The sequence below is a fragment of the Cricetulus griseus genome, chromosome 5, assembly GCF_003668045.3.
Source record: "Cricetulus griseus strain 17A/GY chromosome 5, alternate assembly CriGri-PICRH-1.0, whole genome shotgun sequence".
Lineage (NCBI taxonomy): Eukaryota > Metazoa > Chordata > Mammalia > Rodentia > Cricetidae > Cricetulus > Cricetulus griseus.
Genome location: NC_048598.1, coordinates 73,374,978 through 73,398,579, shown reverse-complemented (window position 1 = coordinate 73,398,579; position 23,602 = coordinate 73,374,978). Strand labels below are relative to the sequence as shown.

Here is a 23,602-nt window from a genome sequence, read left to right as displayed (position 1 = left end):
GTCAGTGGACGGCAGTAGCCACAGCTACCTGATCTCCTGAGCTGGGGGATGGAGATCAATGCTCTAGGTGGATGCGGATGCAGATATGTTCTGGAAAATTAAGAGTGAAAGAGAGAGAGAGAGAGAGAGAGAGAGAGAGAGAGAGAGAGAGAGAGAGAGAGAGAGAGAGAGAGAGAGAGAGAATATCAATTAAAAGACAGGAAAGAGAAGAGAAAAAGAGAGAGGAAACACCACAAAAAAGAGGACCAAGTGACCCTGTGGCATCTCAGATGAAGTATTCGCGTTTGCACTCGCTGGCTGTGTTTTGCAAGTCAATGTCATTTCTAAAGGAACTGTCCAAGTTCTCTGGGTATTCCTTCTCCTTCATCTGATTGGTACGGTGTGACTGCTTATGTTGATAGAGGAAGCGGGTCATGATGCCGATGACACAAAAGGTAATAAATGTCACTACTGCTATGACACCTGTAGGAAAATGAGGGGGAAAGAGAAGAAAGTTGTCACAGAGAAAATTCAGTCTACACAAGCACATGCTTTGGAGGGAAAAAGCAACAAATCAAACACACAAACACAAATCTACTCTGTACCCAGAAATAAAGACCTGCACAGAAGCCCTTGACCTTCAGTTTCAATAAAACCTTCTGCAAGCAGAGTAATGAGAAAGAAAGGCTATTTCTCTGAGAAAGTTCTGTTGAATGCCTAAGAATAAACATAGAGTTAGAACAACAGAGAATTTGTACAATTTCTGAGTTTTGGTTTTTGTTGCTGGAGATCAAAGCCAGATTTCACAGATTTTTAAATACAGCAAGCCTTGCAAAGAATTCCTTGATCTAAACGCTACTCCCAACTCCGTGTGTGTGTGTGTGTGTGTGTGTGTGTGTGTGTGTGTGTTTCAATGTTTGTGTATGTGCATGTAGGTGCTTGACTGCCATAGATGTCATCTTGACTGTCAAAGATGACATCCACATCTTTGTGGATGTCAAAGAACAACTTAGGAGTCTATTCTTGCCTTCCACTTTCTTTTGAAGCAAGATCTCTCTTGCTGTCTCTGCCATTTCTCCATTCTGTGATACATAGTGATACCCTATTTCAAAATTAAAAATAAATAAAACAACTAAGAAACAAACAGCATGCATGTAAAATTAATAATTAAAACAAAACACTTAAGTTTTGGTAATCCAAAATATCTTCATTTCAAAAAAGCATATATATTTGCATATTTCATATTCTCTAAGTTGTTACTGCTTATTCTTCACTACTGTTTAAGTGGATAGATATCAGAAAGTTAAATATATAGAACTATTTTCCACCAAAAGTTTAAAAGTTGTGATCATAACTTAGACCACTTCCAATTGTCATATATATATATATATATATATATTATATTATATATATATGCTAAACACATTGTGTAACATGTTTCCCAACTATTTTAGAATAAGGCAAAATAAAATGCCAAAGTTGATAGTCTAGACTAGTTGGCAATGAATGAATCTAAATCATGAACTGTAGCTTTCCAATGTGGCAGAGGTTGCCTCTTTTCTGCTGCTGAGTTGAAGGGGTTATTGCAGGCTGGAAGCTGGGCAAGCTTCCCAGGATCTCCGGTGGGTCTGTGATAACCTTCCCATTCTTAGAGAGATTCAACACAGCTTGCCAATGAGTGGGGAGTGCGAGAACCCACAGTCTTTCCTCATTAGATGAATACTTACAGAAGAAAAAGATATAAAATACTTGATGACAGTTACTTATTTTAAAGAAAAATAAAGTTCCATCCTTGTTCACATGGAGGTTTAAGGAAACATCAAGGTCCTCCTGCTCTGGGATACTACTGTGGTAGAGTCCTTCTATCTCCATTTGCCTGTGGAACCAGCTGCTATGCAGTTACTGCTGCCTGCTTGCCTATCTCCTTCCTAGCCAGTCTGCTCAGTCTAGGAAGGCAGTAACTGGATCTCTCCTCCTGCATCTCTGTGTTTAGTACAGGTCTGACCCAGAACTGGAGCTGATTAAATAGAAGTGAAATGAATGAATCCTGCCAACTCTGAAAGAACTCCATCTGGTGTGGATTCATTCATTCATTCCAGCTGCCAGAAGGTTGGGGAGAGGCACCTGCTATGGTTATAAGTCACCAATGGGAATGGATTTCCATATCTCAGGCATCTAACATTAAACATTACTTGGGAGATTTTCCATGTTGCAAGACCCAGAACAGAACATTAAAATCCTGCAGGCATTAGACATGCTGAGACAGAATAAAGAGTGGCATAGGGTGAAGCCAACACACACCTCAAAAACTGTAAAGCAAGGGAAGCTGGTGGTAGATGAGCTATAAGCAGAGCAGGCAAACTCTATATCTATAACCAGATGGGATGCTGGATTTGGAATTTCAGCCATATGGGCTTCACCCTGCTCATTAGATCTAACCCAAATCACTCCATAAAGGAAAACTGAAAACAACTGCAGCTCCATCCATCTGTCTGACCATTGTGACTTCTTTCCATGTGTAATTTTATTGGTCTGTTTTGTCTGTGCTTTAGAAGTGACAACTGGATGCAATGAACAAGAAGCAGGCTGCCTGTCTGTGAGTAAATATTCCAGCTGTTGGTTCAGAACTCAGCTGTCTGCTGCACTTGGGGCAGAATGAAGCCATGGAGCAGAGGTCATTGTAGGAGGGCCTGCTCTTAATCATGCACCAAGCATAAAGAGGCTAAGGGCTGGACAGACAATGCCCGATTCTGGGTGCTAGACAATCATAGGAAAAGAAGGCTTCAGATAATTTTCTTCAGAGCACAGGATCATAGATATCTTTCCTGCTTTCAGTAATGAAGACAAGTTACCTCCGATGACTGCCGAGTCACTTCGGACTGCATTTGTGAGTGGTTCACGTTCATCTGTCTTTCCAAAGGTATCTAGACAGAAGAAAAGACCAAAACTTAAACTTCACTCTTCTCTCAGGCACAGGGAAAGAATACACAGTGCAATGTACAACTGTGTAGTGCAACAGGATTCCTGCAGGGGTAGAGGAACTGGTGTTTTGAAAGGAACCTAAATAAATGGCATGTAATATGATGACCTACATCCAATCCCAGAGCCCACATTAAAAGCTGAATTCTGGGGCTCCAATCTGTAATCCCAGTGAGGGAGTAGCTGGTCAATTATGAAGATCAAGCATAGAAACTATGAAGATTGTGCCTCTGGAACAAGGTGAAAAATAAACCTGACTTCTCAGACCTGTCCTCTCACCTCCACATGCTTTATGACACAAGCATACACACAATTCACAAATATTTAAAGGTGATTATAATGTACTGTTTGCAACCCATACTTCATGTCCTCCATAGCTCACAGTAAGCTGTGAGATAGTCTTGAGATGGTTAGGGTGGTGCCTGGCACGTGCACCTTCAGTCATCTGCTCGGCCTTCTGTTTTGCTGGAGAGTTCCTAGGAATGACAGCTGCCCTTTACTTCACACTTCCCCTTTTCCTCCGTGTACTCTGACTGCACCAGGACCTGAGTCTTTAGACAAGGACAGCTAACAGACTGGAAGAATTAGCCCCTCAGAGCAGCCCTCACCAGAGGAGCAGCTGTCCAGGGTACACTCTTAACATCTGAGCCATTGCTGTAGCCCAATTTATTTTAATTTTGAGGCAGGATCTCATATATCCCAGGCTGGGATTTAACTTGCTACGGAGTAGAAGGCGACCATGAACTTGCTATGTAATAGACGATGGGAGATAGGGGTAGAAGAAATTGAGAGAGACAAAGATATAGGAAGACATGAAGTGAGGAAGACAGGGAGGGAGAATGGGATGGATGATGGATGAAAGGAGAAAAAGGACAAAGAAAAAATATAGCCCTGGACAGAAGAAAAGAATTAGGAGGCTAACTGAAGGGCCCTCAAAGGCTAGCATCTGGTAAACATGGCACTGGCAGGCTTTGCTCCACCTCTTCTCCTTCCTAAAGCTAGCCCTCAAGTTCTGTTGGCTTATTTGGACATTTTCTTATGCTGCACTTATTTCTGAGGATGAATACCAAAGTCCAGCTATTAAAAAGTCCCCTCTGGTTCATATAATTAATATTTCCAATCAAAATATACCACCACATACTAGCCCATTCTAACACACTTCTCCTTTTTCTCATCTTAAAAATGACCCCTGCAAGGTCATTTGATGCTGTTTTTCTGCATGAGTCAGAAAGCAGCCAATTTTTTTTTCTTTTTCTTTTTGTTTTTTAATAGATGTTTTTATTATTATTAGAAACAAGCTTCTTTTACATATCAATCCCAGTTCCCTTTCTCTCCCCTCCCCTTCTACCCTGTCCCGCCCACCAAAGCCCCTTTCTGTTCCCCAGGAAGGGTGAGGCCTTCTATGGGGGATATTCAATGTCTGTCACATCATTTGGAGCAAAGACTAGACCCTCTCCTATGTGTCTAGGCTGAGAGAGTATCCATCCACGTGGAGAGGACTCCCAAAGACCATTTGTATACTAGGGATAAATACCGATCCACTACCAGAGGCCCCATAGATTGCCTAGACCTCCAAATTAACATCCTCCCTCATCCTATGCTGGAACCATCCTTTGCTGGTTTCCCAACTATCAGTCTGAGGTTTATGAGCAACCTCTTGTTCAGGTCATCTGTCCCCGTGGGTTTCTCCAGGCTGGTATTGACCCCTTTGCTCCTGTCTCCTCCCTCTCTGCAACTGGATTCCAGAGTTAAGCTCAGTGTTTAGCTGTGGGTGTCTGCTTCTGCTTCCATCAGCTACTGGATGAAAGAGCTCCAAACTGATTTCCTCCTCCAGGGAATCAAGCAGCCACTTTTTCACTACTTAATAAAGGATCTCTTGGTGAAAACAGGTGTTTGGATGTCTTTTGTGTCTAATCCAAGCTTTTCTGAGAAGAGAGGTGCCCATACAAGCCTCTCTTCAATAGGGAAGGAGATAAAGAGGGATAAAAAGTATTTGGAAAGATGAGAGTCTGGGTCATAGGCAGTCTGAAAGAGACGGGGGAAATGGGAGGGAAGAACAAGGAAGAGAGAGATGCTAGGGAGACTGACAGTAAGGTAGAAAGGGAGAGAGCAAGGTAGAAAGAGAAACAGTAAGGTAAGGAAGCAGAGAGCCAGGGAGGGAGCAAGGTAAGGATGGATAAAATGACAAACCTGTAGCTAATCTATGTCCTTATAACCTATGTCCTTATAACTCCCTACTATGTCAAGCTTACTTCCTGAAGTACCCCCTGCTTCTTCATGACTACTCCAATATTAACTGTCTACAGTTCGTATCTTTCCTTTTACTCAACAGATCACACTGGGTCCAACTTTATTGGGTCCTTGCACTACTTTTAACATTGTAAATAACATAGTTCTTACATTAACCCAGATTTCTCCATTTCTAACATGTTTTGATGTTGATAGGTTAATACATATTAATTTACTTTATTAATTCTAATTCTCTAGTGTTTACTAAAGCTACAGAGTAAACATTTCAGATCTGCTAAGGTAACATTTTCAGTAGTATGGTTGTTGGTCAGGTTCTAAAAGTAACCCTTATTACAGTGATGATATATTTCAAGTGTCTCCTTTGCATAGATGATCAACATTAAATATTATATTTTAAAATCAATCTTATCCTTAATTCTTCCTCCTTCAAAAATAAATTACTTAGCCTAAATGCATAAACACAACCTTGATTATGTATCCATCCATCCTCTACCTGCAATCTACCATCTATCTATCTACAATTTATTTGTTCATCTATTTATCTGGCTACCATTTCTCTGTCAATGGTAAGTACTCTCATTTTAAAGTATAATATTAGGCATTGCTTGACAGCTAAGCAAGGTAAGTTTCACCGAGTACTAATTATACTAGATCTCGCCAGAAATATGTAACAATACTTACACATTTCCTTTGAGAATGGTCTTCTGCCATCTGAGAGTATCAAAGAACAATTTGAGTCAAGACTCTATTGTTTCTTTTTCTGTGTATGATATGAGTCTATAGCTGAATACTGATATATCTCACATAATTCAGTAAACTAATAAATTAAAACTTTTTTCTGAATTTTATGACTCTTTTGGAGACCTTGATAGCCAGGGTGTGAAACAATTTTCTTAGACTTGGTGCATTCTCCCGTCAAGGTAGTTTTTAAGACTCAGAATGTTTTAACTGGAAGGCACTTAGGACTCAGCAAGTAAACTCAGCAACTCCATTATGTTCCTGAAACTGAACAGATGGAGTAGCGCCCTCCTTTTCCAAGCTTATATAGGCAATAAGAAATGATTATAGACACTCTCATATCAAGCAAGATGCCTGGAAGGTCTTCAAACAATCAGAGGTACCTTAAAGGGACAGGGATTAGCAAGACAGCCTGCAAGATGTACTCTCTGAACTGTTGAACTGCAAAAAGTTTTGGAGTGAGGGCCAGAGTCTCAGCCTACATGAGCCATCATCCATGTTGGGGAAAGCTTTAGAGTTGAAGCTATCTTTGAGTCATTTCTATTCCACCAAGTGACATATCACCCATAGTCCTGTAAATAACCCTAGTGGAACTCACTGGTTCATCAACTTGGTATTTTGGAGTATCCAAGCCTTGGTCTGTCAACAGTTCTCTAAAGTGAGTAGGTGTTTTTTTCACATCTCATCAGGAATACTGTCACACGGTGCTAGGCTAATTAATTTCTAGGGACAGTAAATACTTTACATATAGGCATACCTTACACACATACACACACATACACACACATGCACACACACACACACACACACACACACACACACACACACACACACACACACTAGTCAGCCCACAGCCTTCTTCCCCAACCACCCTGCTACCTAACTCACACTTCCCAAGTAAATGTGCCTTCCCTACCAGACACTACCGAGATCACTATAGGATATCTAGAAGTAATATCCATAGCACAGGGTTGTTCAAAGTTACTTAACAGATCCAGCCCTAAAGAGCTCAAGCTTGCCTGCCTTGCCTTACTTCCTTCAAACAGAGGATATCATCAAGGCCCTAATCCCATTTCCCCCTAATTCTTTTAGTTGTTGACTAGCCCCCATACTTCTTTAGGTAGATAAAAAAATATTTAGATAGATTGATTAATTGATTGATTGATTGATTGATGATAGGTTGGTGACACATGTGTATTAATAAGTACACACACACACACACACACACACACACACACACACACACACACACACATTCCCTTTTTCTGAGGATATCAGTAATGAATATTCATTCTAAATTCCACCCCTTGCCTTTTGAAAACACCTATCCTGAGATTGATAAGGAGCATTCCGTTGCCACAGAATTTGTCATCCCTGATGACTGATGGTGTTGGTACTTTTCATATGGCCATACTTTTCACGTAATACTTTTTCTATTGTCCATTTTATGTCACTTTGGAAAATTGAACGTGTGGATGCTTTGCCTAATTTTAACAAGTTTATTTATTCTCTGCCTGCTGAGTTAAATCAATTACTATGTCTTAAAAATTGGCTACCAAGAGATAGAGAGCCCGGAAATCTTTGCTCACAGCCCACACATTTTACTTTTCATTTTGCTAAATATTTCATTTGCTGTGCATAGCCAGGTCTAGTTAGATGGCATTTTATTACTTTATTTTTGCTTTCACTATATGCATTTTAGTCATATTAATAAAATATCATTTTCAAGACTAATTTCAAGGATATTTTTCTATAGTTTTTTTCTGAAATTTTTAATGTTTCAAGACTTGTAATCTAATTGATGATTTCTATGTCAAGTTTTTTTTTATATAGTTTAAGACAATGATGCAATTGCATGATTTTCTTTTACTTAGCTAACCCCAAGGAATTTATGAAGAGACTGTCCTTTTCCCCAGTGCTTGCCAAACATACCTATGTTTACTTCTGGGATTTCCAATCTTTGCCTTTGTATTTATATCAGTTTCAATGACAGTAATATATAATTTTGATTATTATGCTTTTCCAATATAATATGAAATTAGGTACTGTGATTCCTATAGCTCTCTAAAATCTGTGATAATTTTAGTATTATTCCCAATAGCCAAGATGTGGAAGCAGCTTGAGTATCAATGGATGAGTGTAAAAAGAAATTGTGCTTCTATACACACAGACATACATTCATGTGTATACAAACACACATACACATACATACACATGATACCACAAACCAAACTGGGATATTAGTCAATCACAAAAAATGTTCTCTTCATTTAAAAAGAATGTAGATGAAAACAATATAAGATCAAGTGGAATAAGTCAGCCATAATAAAGAAAAGGAATATATGATTTCACTAATCAGAATCCAAAAAAAAAAACAGACAGAAGCAAAACTAATAGCCTAATGTAATACTTAACAGTAGCTTGAGCTTTGTTGATTAAAGAAACAAATTTTATTATGAATAAACAAACTCATAAAATGAACAATTATGTTTTTAAGATAAAATTGGACATATAAACACATACAGTTTAACAAGATAAAATGATTTGTGAGCATAACATGCATTTATGTATTTATTTATATATTTGTTTGTTTGAATGATGCATGTGTTATTCCAAGAGGCCTGTGTAGAGGTGAGTGATTTATTTCTGATGCTGTTTTAATCATTTTTATTGACACGTTTTGAGGCTACATCTTTGACTGAATCTGGAGGTCACTAATTCAGAAAGGTTGCCTGGTCAGGAAGCCCCAGGTACCTCTTATCATTACCCTGTCACTGTATTACAAGTGCTCACTGAAATACCTAGTTTTTTATCTGTTGCCTGGAGGTTTAACTTGGGTACTCATGATTGTATAGGAAGCAATTTAGACTTTGAATCTTCCTTCTAGGCCCTTTCCCACTAATTTAATAAGAACGATCATTGTATAATACATATAAGTTATAATATTTTACACTTTATGTGTCTGTAATTTTGTTACTTCTTCCCCCCAAAAGCTGTAGCATTAGTATTAAAGTTAGTATTATCTAAGTCACTATTCTGATGTTTTTACGCCCTCTAAATACTTCAATCCTTATATCAGTTTCCACTTAAACAATAGTGATGGACTAATGTACATACATATTATGTATATGCACATGATCCTAGACGGAACTACACATTAATGAACACTGCCCACCCTTTGAAATTAGAATTACAGTAAAGTTATGTGTAGTTAATTTTAATTGTTAACTTGTTAATTATTTTCAATCAGCTAAATGGACCTTATATGCATATTGTTAAATTTCATACTTAAAATTTATTATTAATTAAAGTAATTAGTTTTCTAGTGTTCATACTCTTCTCATTTTTATTTTTATTCACCATGTTTGTGTGATGGTTTGTGTTAATAGTCATTCTGACAGACTCTAGAATCACCTGAGAAACAGACTGCTGGGTATACTTGTAGGATTATCTTGATTTATTAACTGAGGTGAGGAGAGCTATCCACTGTGCTTGGTATTACTCTCTGGATGGAATCCTGGACTGTATAAATGGACAATGAACTGAATACTGGCATGTGTACATCATGCTCTATATCCTGATTATGTTTGTGACATGATCAGCTACTTCAAGCTCCTGTCATATTGATTCCATTTTATGATGAATTGGATGCTTGAACTTCAAAGCAGAATAAACATTTATCTTATAATTTGCTTCCATCAGAGTGTATTATAAATAAAATATGACCCATGAGAAGTCAGTAATAATTTGTAACCACCTATAATCATACAAGTTAACAAGCTGAGTGCTTCTGTCCAACTGTTTATTTCTAGTGGGCAGCAGAAGTGTTGTTAGTGATGGAAACTCAAGAGAGCATCTTCTGGGAAGTACCTGATGAAGAATGCACAGTGGTCACTGCATTCATATCAGAGTCCACCATGGAGCCACAGTTGGATTCTGTCAAGGTCCCCTGGACAGTCACAGGTGCAATGTTGGCATGGCGGAGGGCTGCTTTCAATGGTGCTATGTGGTTGTATTGAACTGAAGAAAGGCATCCAACAAAACCCAAGGTGTTTGCTCTAGCAACTTCCGGATCCAACCCAAGAGTTTCTGCAACAAATAAAAAAGAACCACAGATCTTAGGTTTCAAAATATTCTGTGTTTTCCATGCCAATTAACTAAAATGCCCAAAACTTCCTTGTTTTTCTTTGAATAAAGAAAGTATACATATATCCCTCTTCCTCATCTCAACTGCACATTTACTGAAGGCATTAACTAAAATGACTGAATCTTCCATGTGATTCTCTGAAACAAGAAACTGTACATATTTCTCTTGTACATCTCAACTGCATATTAACTGCAAGATTCCACTATATCTCATAGGAAAGGGCTTTGAATATCTCTGCTTTGATACAAAATTGTTTCAAGCTTTAAATTTTTCATTCATGTATCTTATGAACTGTGGAAAGGGAAATGTAGCTGTATATTACACTAATAAAATGCAGATATTTACAATAATCTGTCCTCATCACTTATTTATCTGTGGATGCAAGTGATTGACACAAGCAAATCACAACATTTATTCTAACATTTGATTCACAATTCTAATGATGGAGAAATAATAAGAAGGAAACAAAAGGATTAGAAATAAAAGTGTGTCTCCTACAGATGTCTCAAGGCATCTGACCAGAGTGAAAGAGTAAACATCTCTACCTGCATCACTTCTCTTCATCTTACTGATTGGGAACTAATTGGGTAGATTTATTTTACCTATGAACATATTCAAATTCCTAGGATATTTTTTAGTCTTTGTAAAAGATGAAGATGCAATCATTTGAGATTCACAACAAGATCAAATGTCTCATTTTCTTCGAGCCATCTCATTCCTTTTCTTAAAAGGGGTCATTTGAACAAATTGCTATGGTGCAATTACACAAAACTGCATTGCATAATGAACAGTATTTTTCTTAAGGTATAATAGTTTCAACATAACTAGATGACTCAACTGGTTATTTTATTATGATAAGCCTTTTAGTTTCTGGAAGAGGGGCAGGGATTTTCTTATCTGCCAGGATACATTATAATTTTATTTTGATTCATAAATAGTGAAATAGTGTCTTCCTTGAACTCTAAGAATACATTATGCTGGAAGCATTAAGGAAAAGATGTGTGAGGAGAGTAAAGTAGAAATTGAGATGTTAATAGTTCTTAGTAATTCTTGTGCTCCTATTTCTTCTCTAATTATTCTAATTATTTTCACGTAAAAAGATTTATTCTTCTCTCTCCCTCTCTCTCTCTCTCTCTCTCTCTCTCTCTCTTCTCTCTCTCTCTCTCTCTCTCTCTCTCTCGTGTGTGTGTGTGTGTGTGTGTGTGTGTGTGATTATGCATCTTCACAAAAATATATTTGTGTGGAGCTTGTAGAGGACCAAAGGTGGTGTCAGATTCTCCAAAGCAAGAATTACCTTTGGGTATACCTGCAACAAAACTAAGCTCATTTAAAAGATTAGCAAGCAAGTACTCTTAACCATAGAGCCATATCTCCAGCCCCATTAACTTTTGTCTTCACCTTACTCTTTCCCTTCAACATACACATAAAAAGAGCTTGTCACTTGTCTTTTCTTACTTGCAACACCAGTAATGGCACATTATTTCGTGTGACCAATATAATGTACTATCTAACATTTAAATAACCCAAATTGCTTAAAACATAAATTCATTGTCTTTAATCTTTGTAAGTTGGGGGCCTGACAGTGCTCACTGAGATTAAAATCATGTCCATGTTTCTTTTGGATATCCAGCTGCAATCCTTCACTCACACCAAGCCTCCTTTGAATTTCCTCATGATAAGGAATGTTGTTGCATTTCTCTGTGTCTTTTTTCATATTTCTTTTATGAGTCTGCTTTTTACCTCCTTATTTTACACTTAAAGACCCTTGTAGATACAGTGGTTTCATCAAAATAATCTAAAAGTGTCTGAATTGAGGATATGGCTCAGCCATTACACTGATTGTCAAGTCAGGTATGTAGAACACATAGCAGTCATTGGCTTTGTAGTTTGTGAAGGGTGAAGCTAGCCACTAATTGTTAGTGTATGAAGGGCAGAATGATAGAGAAGCAAAAAACTAGAGAAGGGGTGTATGAACTGAAATAACATTTTGGTATTGAAGGATTGCAAAGTAATGGAAAGCCATGTTTTGTTGAAGTATGACTTCAGAGTCTAAGTAAAGAGTGCCACTTCTCGTTCCAGGTGCTCACTGGAAGGAAGTCTTCATGAATCCAAGGAGGATATCCCTATAGAGATTGTCACAAATCAATGCTCTTTCTAAGAAAGAGGCATATAGGAAAAAAATATAGGTGAAATGTGAGAAAGTGGCATTCTTTCCTTACAGGAATGTGGGGTGGAATAAAGTCCTATCTCTTGGAAGTGTTTATTGCAGACATTAAAATTGCAGATGATGGGAGATTCCCAAAAAGGAGAAAAAGAATTACTATGTAGACTCAGAATCTTGTTATAAGGCTCATTTGGTTAAAAACACATATCCTTGAGTATGATGACCTGATTCCCCCTAAAAACCTTCAGTGGAGAAAGAGCACCAAATATGTCTGCTGCACATGTGCCTGAGCACACACCAGTAATGGAAAACTAAATTTGTATAAATAATAAAAAGAACACACTCTATTAGAGGGCTCAGGGAATTATTTATCTGATGTGGTAAAACAAAACAAAAATCCCATGAAGGACAATTTGAAAGATTTTTACCTCTCATCATATTATAAACTTGTAAGTTGGAAATAACTACTTCCTCCATATCTTCAATATTTATAACACATTGAGGAGTCACTATATAATATAGTAATATTTGTTTAATTTAAAAGATTTTTCAACTTTCTTTTCATTCTTTCCTTTCTTTCTTTCTTCCTTTCTTTCTTTTTTCCTTCTTTCTTTTCTGTTTTGTTTTTTGTTTTTTGTTTGTTTGTTTGTTTGTTTGTTTTTTTGAGGCAAGGTCCCTGTGGTGCCCTGGATGTCCTGGAACTAGCTATATAGAACAGGCTGGCCTCAAACTCACAGAGATCCACCTGCCTCTACCTCTAGAGCACTGGGATAAAAGACTTGTGCCACCACTGTCTGGCTTTACTTTCATTTTTTAAAATATTTTGCCTTTTTTTTTCTTTTTTTTAAATTTCCATATGTATTTGTACATACTCCTGAGTGCAGTGCCTATACAAGCCAGAAGAGGGCATCAGTTCTCAAGGAGCTGTAGTCAAATAAATTTACATAAAATACATAGAACAGATCACAAAATTAAGAAAAAATCAATGCTTTGGACAACTATTTCACAGTTCACTGAACTTTGTATTAAAGAGATGATATGTATTATATTTGGCTTATTTCAGTGGTTAAGTTATGTTTGAACTAGATAAAGAAGAAGCTAGGTGAGGGATGTATTTTATGTCCTGATTCAAAGAAGCAAAATCAAAGGCCACTGATTTTGTGGCCTCTTCTAGGTATGCAGAAAGGATTTCTAAATCTCACCACCAAATATACTAGTGCCATGATGAATTTTGCCAGAATACAAAAGAACTTCTTCCTTATTTCAAAGCTTTGATTTTGCCACTGTCAAAAAATTGTCATGTGTTTGCCACAAAGAGTGGGAAAATAAAACAATACCTGTAAATCTTAGCTGAGTATCCATAGTGCATTTTTGGTGACTATATTTTTGCTTACATGTTCTAATATGTATTTATGCAGCCAAACATAAAGGAGTCACATGACATGGGGTGGCTAATTTACATCTTCATTTTGGTTGGGAAGGTGGCTCTATAAATATGAATATCTATTACACATGCTTGAGATCTTGTAATTTGAATTCCCATGTCTTGCATCAAAGAAGATCGATTTCACAGCCTTTGCCTGTAACACCAGTATTTGGAGATTAATGTCAGCAGATCCTGGAAGCTCCCTGGCCATCCCGCGAAGAAGACAAGCTTTCAGTAGAGTGAAAGATTGTCTCAAGGGAATGAGCTGAGGAGATATAATGGACAGTACCTGATATCCTTCTCTAGCCTCCAAATGCATGTTCAAGTGTACACACACACACACACACACACACACACACACACACACACACGCGCGCGCGCGCACACACACACACACACACACACACAACAACACACACACACACACCACACACTATATATATATATATATATATATATATATATATATAATATATATTCCTATTCTCAGAAAAAGATGGAAGTGTGACCTATACATATAAACACACACACACATACACACACACATCCATACATACACACCCACACATAGCAATTCAAATATAGAGTGTGTATGTGTGTTTATGTTTATATCTCTCACTTCTGTTTTTATTTGTGAGTAAGAAATCTTAAAATACATCCTTGCAGTTTTTTTTTTCAAATGAATAGCATATTCTCTCCGTGGGTCTGTTTATTAATTTGTTTCTTTGAGACATGGTCTCAGTAGACACTTCAGATTACCTTGAAACATAATTCTCCTGGGACAGTCTCCCAGGTTTTATGAGGATAGGCTTTTGCCAACCCAACTGGCTCACAACATGATTTCCTTAACTATAGTCACATAACATACAATAGATTTCTTGACTTGCTCCCCATCACAGAAATTTTGTGTTTTGATTAACATTTCTCCATACTAAATGCATATTGTTAATGGTGTAGTGTCAGACATGCTATTATCTTTATTGATTCTATTGTCTGTCAATTTAAAATTATTTGCCTAAGTTTGATGTCCCTTCAATACAATGGATATAATGAATATAATACCCAAGGATTAAAATGCAACTTTTGCTATCCTTATTGGGAAATTTAAATAAACATTATTCAATCTATGAATGACTCAATTATCAAATGACTCATTGATAATTTATGAAAGACAAACTTATTCAGTCACAATAAATATTTCATTGTTATTTTGTTTGTGTGTGTGTCTGTGTGTGTATTGAATGTATACCACCAATGTTAAAGGTACTGTCAGAGACTAGAAGTGGGTCCTTACATTTGGTTATGAGCCACAAAACACAGGTGCTGAGATTTGAACTGGCCATTTTCTGGAAGGGCAGAAAGTTCTCCTAACCTTTGAGGCCTCTCTCCAGCCACTTCTTTGTGTATTTTGAAACCTGACTCTCACATTAATTTTTAAACACTCCAGATGATTGGCAAAGCCAAACAAAGAAGCACAACACCAGTTGTAGCATGAATGCACAATTGTCGGCAAATTTTCATGTGGAGAAAAGGACAGTGCTAATCGAGGAGAACTACTTAGGCAGCTTTAGTATAATTTTGTCATAAAAATAAGTACAAGAAGAGGTCACAAATTTGCTCCATGGAGACTTAGCTCTGCAAAGTAACATGGCATTTGCTATATGTCAGAAGTCATTTATAATATTTGAATCTCTAAGTGTCATAAAACAAGCCATACAGGGCCACATGACCCTGGCTTTTAAAAGCAAAATGTTGTATCAGGATAAAATATGAATAAAGGAAACTGTTGTAAACGGAGATATGAGCAGAGAATGCATGGAAAGTGGTTTTACCCCTAGAGTTCACTGCAGTTGGAACAAACTTAACTAGATGAACTGTCCAGCATTAGGACTGGGGTCCTAGCACGATCTGAGTTCAAATCTTCACTATCTACATGAAAGCTAGACATGGACTTTGTCACTTGGAACTCCATCAATGGGATAGGGATATGCACATAGAGACAGGAGAATTATTGGGACTTGGTTGCTGACAGCTTGTTCCAGGTTCTTTGACAATCCCTTTCTCATGGGAATAAGTTGTAGAAAGTGGTAGAGAAGGGTGATGGGATAAGTTTTGGTCTCCACATGTTTTCCTTTTTCTAACAAGAAATGGTTTCAGATGATACTTTATCATTTTTTATTTGAATTAGAAACAGGATTGATTTACATGACAATCCCAGTTTCCTTCTCCCTCCCTTCCTCCCCTACCACCCCCAACTAAAACCCAACCTATCACATATCCTTTCTTCTAATCTACACCTGACTCAAACTTTCTGCTCTGTCATGACCTCTGCATCCTTCCTTTTCTTCCCTTCTCATTCTCATAACTCCCTCCCCCTCTTCCTATGCTCTCAATTTGTTAAGGGGATCATGACCCTTTCCCCTTCTCCAGGGGACAATGTTTTTCTCTTTTAGGGTCCTCCTTGTTTACTAGTTTTTCTGGCAGTGTGGATTGTAGGCTGGTAATCCTTTACTCTATGTCTAAAATCCACATATGAATGAGTATATATCATGTTTGTCTTTTTGTGATTGGGTTACCTAGCTCCGAATGGTTTCTTCTAGTTCCATCTATTCAAGATTCCATTTTTTTCTGCTGAGTAGTACTCCATTGTGGAGTATATTTTCTCTATCCATTCTTCAGTTGAGGGGTATCTAGGCTGCTTCCAGTTTCTGGCTGTTACAAATAGTGCTGCTATGAACATCGTTGAACAGATGACCTTGCTGTATGAATGTGCTTCTTTTGGGTATATGCCTAGGAGTGGTCTCCGAACCAATAAAAGCCCAGGGCCTGATGGCTTCAGTGCAGAATTCTACCAGAAATTCAAGGTACAGCTAATACCAATTCTCCTCAAAGTATTTCCCACAATAGAAGCAGGAGGGTCATTGCCAAACTCTTTTTATGAGTTGCTTGATACCCAAGCCACACAAAGACACAACTAAGAAAGAGAACAACAGAACAATACCCCTCATGAACATTGATGCAAAAATCCTCAACAAAACACTGGAAAATTGAATCCAAGAACACATCAGAGAAATGATCCACCATGATCAAGTAGACTTCATCCCAGGGATGCAAGGATAGTTCAACATATGAAAATCCATCAATGTATCAATGTAATCCACTATATAAACAGACTGAGGGGGAAAAAACACATGATCATCTCACTAGATGCCAAAAAAGCCTTTGACAAAATCCAACACCCCTTCTTGATAAAGGTCTTGGAGAAATCAGGGATAACAGGAACATACCTCAACATAAGAAAAGTATTATACAGCAAGCCGACAGCCAACATCAAATTGAATGGAAAAAAACTCAATGCAATTCCTCTAAAATCAGGGACAAGACAAGGCTATCCACTCTCTCCATACCTCTTCAATATTGTCATTGAAGTTCTAGCTAGAGCAATAAGACAATAAAAGGAGATCAAGAGAATACAAATTGGAAAGGAAGAAGTCACACTCTCACTATCTGCAGATGATATGATAGTTTACATAAGTGACCTGAAGAACTTACCAGGGAACTCCTACAGCTGATAAACACCTTCAGCAAAGTGGAAGGATATGAGATTAACTCAATAAAATCTGTAGCCCTACTATATACTGATGATACATCTTATGGAAAAGAGAAATGCCTGTCTATGAGAAGACAGAGGGAAAGGGAAATAGTGGCACATCTAAGGCAGGGGCTGGCATAGTATATGAAAGCTCCCCAGGAAAATGAGTAATATTTTTTCATAATCTATGTGCAAACAGAAGTCAGATGTGAAGAGGTTTGGATGCTTAGGCCATCCACTGGAGCAATGGTTCCTACAAGTAAACAGTCTCAAAAGAGGATGTGTTTCACTTCCACACATAAAGTTGGGAGGGGGCATGTTGTGGGGAGATGCAGTGAACTAAAGAAGGTAAATGTGGGCATATGATTGTATTTTCCTATATACATGTATGAAATACTCTGGGATAGAAGAAAAGTATTATAATAAAAAAAGCTAAATTCTCCCTTGGTTATAGTAAAATTCCTTAATAGTAAAGATTATCCTGCATAAAACTAAAGCATTCATGATAACTTAAAATAAGAAAGAGAACATTTATATTTTTAAATATATGATTAGACACTTATGATATAGATGGTCCATGGCCCAACTTTTCAGAAGCACTAGTCTGGTGTAGCGGTTTCCCACTTGACACATTTCTTTCCTGTAGGAGGCTCCTTGAGTCTCAAGATGTAAATAAAACTTTTAAGGATCAGGAAGCAAAATACCTCAAGTTTCTAAGAAGTTCTCAAAACTTAAAATATTCACAAAATAACAATTTCCAGGGTAAAAAGACTCTGTAACCAATCAATCTTTCTGAAAGTTGTACACAAATCTTCAGTGGGCAGCCCTCACTAGTGATCAATCTGGATGGGGTGGGATTTTCAGGGACACAGCTTTCATGAGTTACCATTCTTTATGAGGTGGGATGTAGCTGCTTTTCAGTCTACATGCTCCTGTTATTAACCCCTCACTCATATTCTCGTAACTAACCCCAATAAATTCACATGCTCATTAAGCTGGTCTTTGGCAGGATCATTACCATAATCTGCCATGAGTTTCCTATCTAGGATGAATAGAAGTTTGTTTGCCTCTCACAGGAAGACATACAACTAGTTTAAGAAAATTACCTTGCAATGAATGCAGTTGAGCTAATGTATTCCTTCTTTTCTTTCCAGTTTCTTTGATAAACACAATGAGCAAAAGCAACTTGGGAAAGAAAGAGTTGAGTTGGCTTACAATTCAAATCCACAATCAATCATGGAAGGGAATAAGGGTAGGAGCTCAAGACAGGAACAATGAAGGAAGAATTCTTATCTGTTTTCCTTTTTCTTATATTTTTGGGCTCATAGTCAGCTAACTATTTTACAGTGCCCAGACATGTCTTCCTAGGAATGTTATTACCCAGAGTGGGCTGGGACCTCCTGCATCAATCACCAGTCAAGAAGTCTGTTCTGGGCCATCTTTGAGTGAGACTTTCTCATATGACTTTGTGTTGTGTCCAGTTTATTGCTGAAGCTAAGTTGGGCAGTGGTTATAAAATGGAAAAATGTTAGAACTTGCAATGGATGAAAGAAAGCATGTGCAAGACAGAAAGGTTCATAGCAAAAAGAAACAGAAAGGCAAAAGTTGATTCTGGAGAGATAGGTAGGAGTCACAGGGAAATGGGATCCTCCATCTTCCAAGGCAGCTTTCTGACACCCAAATTCATTGCACTATTTTACTTCACCCTATTTTCTGTCTTCTTCCTGCTTGTTGGAAGCCTGTTCTTCTCAGTATTCTACCTCTGTCAACTAGAACAAATTTCTTCATAGAAAATTTGTTCTCTTTACTCTAGTAAAGGAAAATAATGGAAAACAAACAAATAAACAAAACCCACTTCCTATTGTCAATTGAAATGCATTCTCAGGAGGGATATAGATAGTGATATATCTTAAGTTCTTCCAGTCTGGCCAATTAAAAACGTGGAATTTTACTTTTATATTCATACCAATGCCTGGACCTTTCTTTGATGAGACAAGTTGTGTTCTTGCTATAACTTCCTTGGTTTCCTTCCATCTCTCCAAGAATGAACATAGAATATATCTCTCTTATGTCCTGAGCCTTCAGTAACAGTACTCTGAATTATGGTGGTCATGTAAGTCTGGTGAACACAGGCCACCTTTTGCTTTGTTTATACTTTACAGTAAGGACACATACTTTGAGTCTTTAGGTGCTTCCATGGAGGCTTCCTGTACCAGTGGCATGGCAGATATTTCCCTCCATGTGGCTTTTCTTCAGCAATTCTCTGGGCGCCTTTCCTAATGGATGAACTCCCAGTTTTATAAACTGAATTTAAGATATTTTATGATTCTAATCCCCCCTCATTTCTCCTCTACTCCATACCTACCTATATTTGTATGTTTATTGGTCCATCTTTTATGTACTATTATAGTTGATAATTTTATGAATAAATTATGTCAAATTTATATACAAGTAATTAGGAGTTAATTTCTTTGAAAATGCAAAACTTTGCTCATAGAAATTACTAAACATTGTTCAAAGGAATCAGTATTACATAGGGTCTAGCAATATTATGATTTATATAACTTTTATTTAGTTAAAATTATTATTCTAATTAGATGTCTAGATAGATGTATTTATAGAATAAATAAATGAACAAATAGATGATATATTAGATAGACATAGATGGGTAAATAGATGTGATATAATATAAGATGTCAGGCAGAAATAAAACAAGAGAGTTAATTACAGTAACAAATGTCTACCACAAAATATCAGAGCATGATTGCCTAAACATGAGCTTAACAAGGACAGAAAGCCCATAATGTCTCAACCCCAAACCTACCAGAAACTTAAGAAAAGTTGAGACCTGGAGAATACTTTTCTGCAAGTAAGAGTACATCAATTGATTATCCTAAACCAAATATCCAGCTCTGAAACACGTATAAGTAACATTGTACAGACTAAGAAAGATGTATTTATATATTTAGGAATATATAAATATATTATATGTGAATAATATATATATATATCAACAATTATTAAAAGAACAATGTCATAAATTTGAAATAGAGAAAGAGGGGTATGTTGGAGGGTTTGGATGCAAGAAAATGAAGGAAGAAATTATCTAATTATAATCACAAAACATAAAAGAAAATATTTAAAAGCCTACCTTTGAAGCCCATTACTTCAACTTACAAATTTACTGACTGAACAATAGAACACATATTAATTGGATGCCTTACAACAGGCATCAAGCAATGGCATCTCAGTGGATATATGACAGTGAATGCTGAAATGCACAGACATTAGCAACATGACTAAATTTAAAAATTCTAGGTATCATACACTTAGGATATATTCTGTATTAAGTATATTTTCCATAGAGAAATTAGTTTTGAAGCTTTATGCCAATATTTAAAAGTGGCTGTAGAATTCACTCCTTTGGATTAAAGATACAAAAGGATTTCCAACCCCCAAGGCATGTTGTATTGATATAGCACAGTGTCCATGAACTGGTTTATTCCTGTTTTAGACTTGTAAAAAGTAAATGAGTAAAACTAGGGCATTTCAAGTCCCAATAGCAACTCCTTGCTCAAGTGAGCTACAGAAATTTAATAACTGCCCTGAAGTGGGACTTCACATCAGAGACATGAAAAGCCACTAATGGGGAATGTCATGCTAAGCACCTTCAGGGATTTGATGCCCATCTTTTTCTTAGAGATTGAGTCATGTAGATTTTATTCATTAAAATGTACATGTACCAAATCTTAATGCACATGATCTAAACAACAGTGATTAATCCTCTCTAATAGCAATGTGCCTACACCCATGGGCAGCTCTGAAGACAGAAATTCAGTGTGGCCTCCCTGAGACCAACTCATTCTCAGGCTGGACTGAAGAGATAATGCAGTCCCATATGTCACAAGAAGAGAACAGAGAAAGAAAATTGTAGCCTGGAAATGGGTTCCTCAGTAAAAGGCTCATCACACAATTGTGAAGACTAAAGTTTGTATCCCCAGAAACATGTGAAAACTGACTGCATCAAGGAGCATTTGTCAGCACTTGACAGGTGGTGGAAACAGGAGGGTCACTGGAGCTTACTCACCAGACAGTATAACCAATCAGTAAGAGACCTTGCCTCAAAAATTAGGTAGAGAAGTTAACAAAGATATTACCAGTAACCTCTCTGCTCAACAAGAGGGGACATACACATACATGTATATATGTACATGCAAAATACACACAAGTAGAAGAGTCTGCCTCAACCCATAGGTCTATTCAAAACTGGGTGATCAAAATTTATGTCCAGAGACTATATAGACTTCCTCTTACTGTGTAGGCCATGCCACTTTTTATTCTTATTTCATCTTGACATTGAAAATGGGACATTTCCATAATTCATGGGTTTTTAAATATTCTGACCCCAAGTTCTTTTGTCAATATTCTAATGCCATGCTATTTTCAGATATCTAAATATATTTTCAAATGTAGCAGACTTTATTTTGTATAAATAAAGTTGAGAACATTTAAGGCAAGCACATGTCCCATGAACTAGGCTAGTAATACTAGAGGAAAGAGAATACAGCTTCTGGAAAAAAATAGCTAGTCCCATAATCCTAGGGTTGTGCATTAAAAAGTAGAAGAATATTGTGCGGATGAAGGTAACATATGACCATGATGTTTTCCAAGTCAATGTGCTCCTTCTTTAATTTTCCTTGTACCAATGTGTGAGAACTACAGCTGAAACCAACAAGAAGCAACCCTCAACATCTGCCTATGGTGCAAACTTCCCTAGAGAACTTGACTTCAAAGAAGAACAAGCATTCTTTCACAGAGTTGGGATTTAACTAGAAAGGACAAGATCTGTGTTGGTTAATAGGCACCATCCTTAGCCACCTAGGAAATAAACATCGGTAATATCTGTGAAAGAATTTATAGTTTCCATTTTTGAAGTGGGCAGCATCACCCTATTTACTGCAGCCTGCCACTGGTCCCATTGCATCCCTGATGAGAAAGCAGAGATAGATGAAGATGGTGATCATATGAATTTCTCCTTTTCGTTCAGTCCAGGATGCAGCATTTAAAGTAGTTAACCAAACAGTGATACCCAGACATATGTAACTTAGGTGACTGAGAGTCCATCATGTTAATGATCAACACAAACCATCATGGTACCAAAAGTGAAAGAATAGGATGCTCTGAGGAAGTGTTCACCCTCCTAGTGTATCTGGTGGAGGCTGAGCCCATCCAGGCAAATGATCTGGGAGTCACAGGCACGGTGACTCAAAGTCTTTTGTTGAATGAATGTGTTATTTGACCAAAATGAAATTCTACTTTAAGTAATTTTCTCAAAATTTAGTAAACATTTTCTCTATGACCTCATTAACCTCCCACAAAGTGTGCCCCCATGGAGACAATCTTGTTTCCTCCTGAGGAAAGCCAAGTTTAACTGACCAGGAAATTAATGAGCTAATCATGTTTGATGATTGCTGACTGTGCTCTTCTTCTAGATGGTGTGTGTTGGGGTAGGGGGCACAGGGCTCAACATCAGATGTCTTCCTTGTCTACTCTCCACTCAAGTTTTTAAGCACAGATTCTCACTGAACCTGGATCCCATCAACTTGTTGTATAAGGAGATATAATCAGATGAGGCCTCTTTGTACACTTTTCCTTCCTTGAGTACAGAGTGCAGTCATTTTCTTCTTCCTTATAATATGGCTCTAAAGTGTACAGCCATTACCCTAATTTCAGTCAAAGTTACAGGGATCCTCCTATGTATTCCACTTGCCCTAGTGCTGGGGTCACATTTTACGGCAGTGCTAGCATCTGTTTTTAGGTCCTCCTTCTTCAATGGCAGTGACTTAAACAACTGAGCATTCTCCCTGAACTTTTACATGTATTTTGAAAGAAGTCTTTGAGAATTGTCCTGATAAGATGAGGTATTTAGGGGGGAGTTCAGTATAAGGTGTTTAGAACGAGTGTGTTGTGTGATTCTGTTTGTGTTCTGACAAATGAAGCTTGCCTAGAGATCAGAGGGCAGACCTCCCCACTAGTTAACCAACTAAGCTTGGCAGTAGTGGTCCAAGCCTTTAATCCCAAGACTTGGGAGACAGAGACAGAAAGTGATAAAGTAGAGTGCAGACAGGAAGTGATAAGGTAGGGTAGAAACAGGATTTCAGTCCCTTTTGGACGGAGGAAGGAGACAGGTAAGAAGCAACTGTTGGCTGCTCCTGTTTCTCTAATCTTCCACATTCTTACCCCAATATTTGACTCCTAATCTTTTATTGATTAAGATTAATTAAATCCATGCTTCACAGTGTGATTCAGAAATGCTAGTTGAGGACA

At 37.5% G+C, this 23,602-nt stretch overlaps 1 protein-coding gene across 3 annotated transcripts in view; it reads right to left on the bottom strand.

Moving 5' to 3' along the window:
* Positions 1-265: 265 nt before the first annotated feature.
* Cntnap5 (contactin associated protein family member 5) overlaps positions 266-23,602 on the bottom strand; it is an 897,862-nt gene continuing 874,525 nt past the window's right edge. For all 3 annotated transcript variants that reach the window (XM_035445443.1, XM_035445444.1, XM_035445445.1), the window contains exons 22-24: positions 9,817-10,035; positions 2,832-2,903; positions 266-462 (exon numbers count right to left, since the gene is read on the bottom strand). In XM_035445443.1, coding sequence (XP_035301334.1) covers positions 266-462; positions 2,832-2,903; positions 9,817-10,035 — 488 coding nt within the window. The remainder of the gene's footprint in view (positions 463-2,831; positions 2,904-9,816; positions 10,036-23,602) is intronic.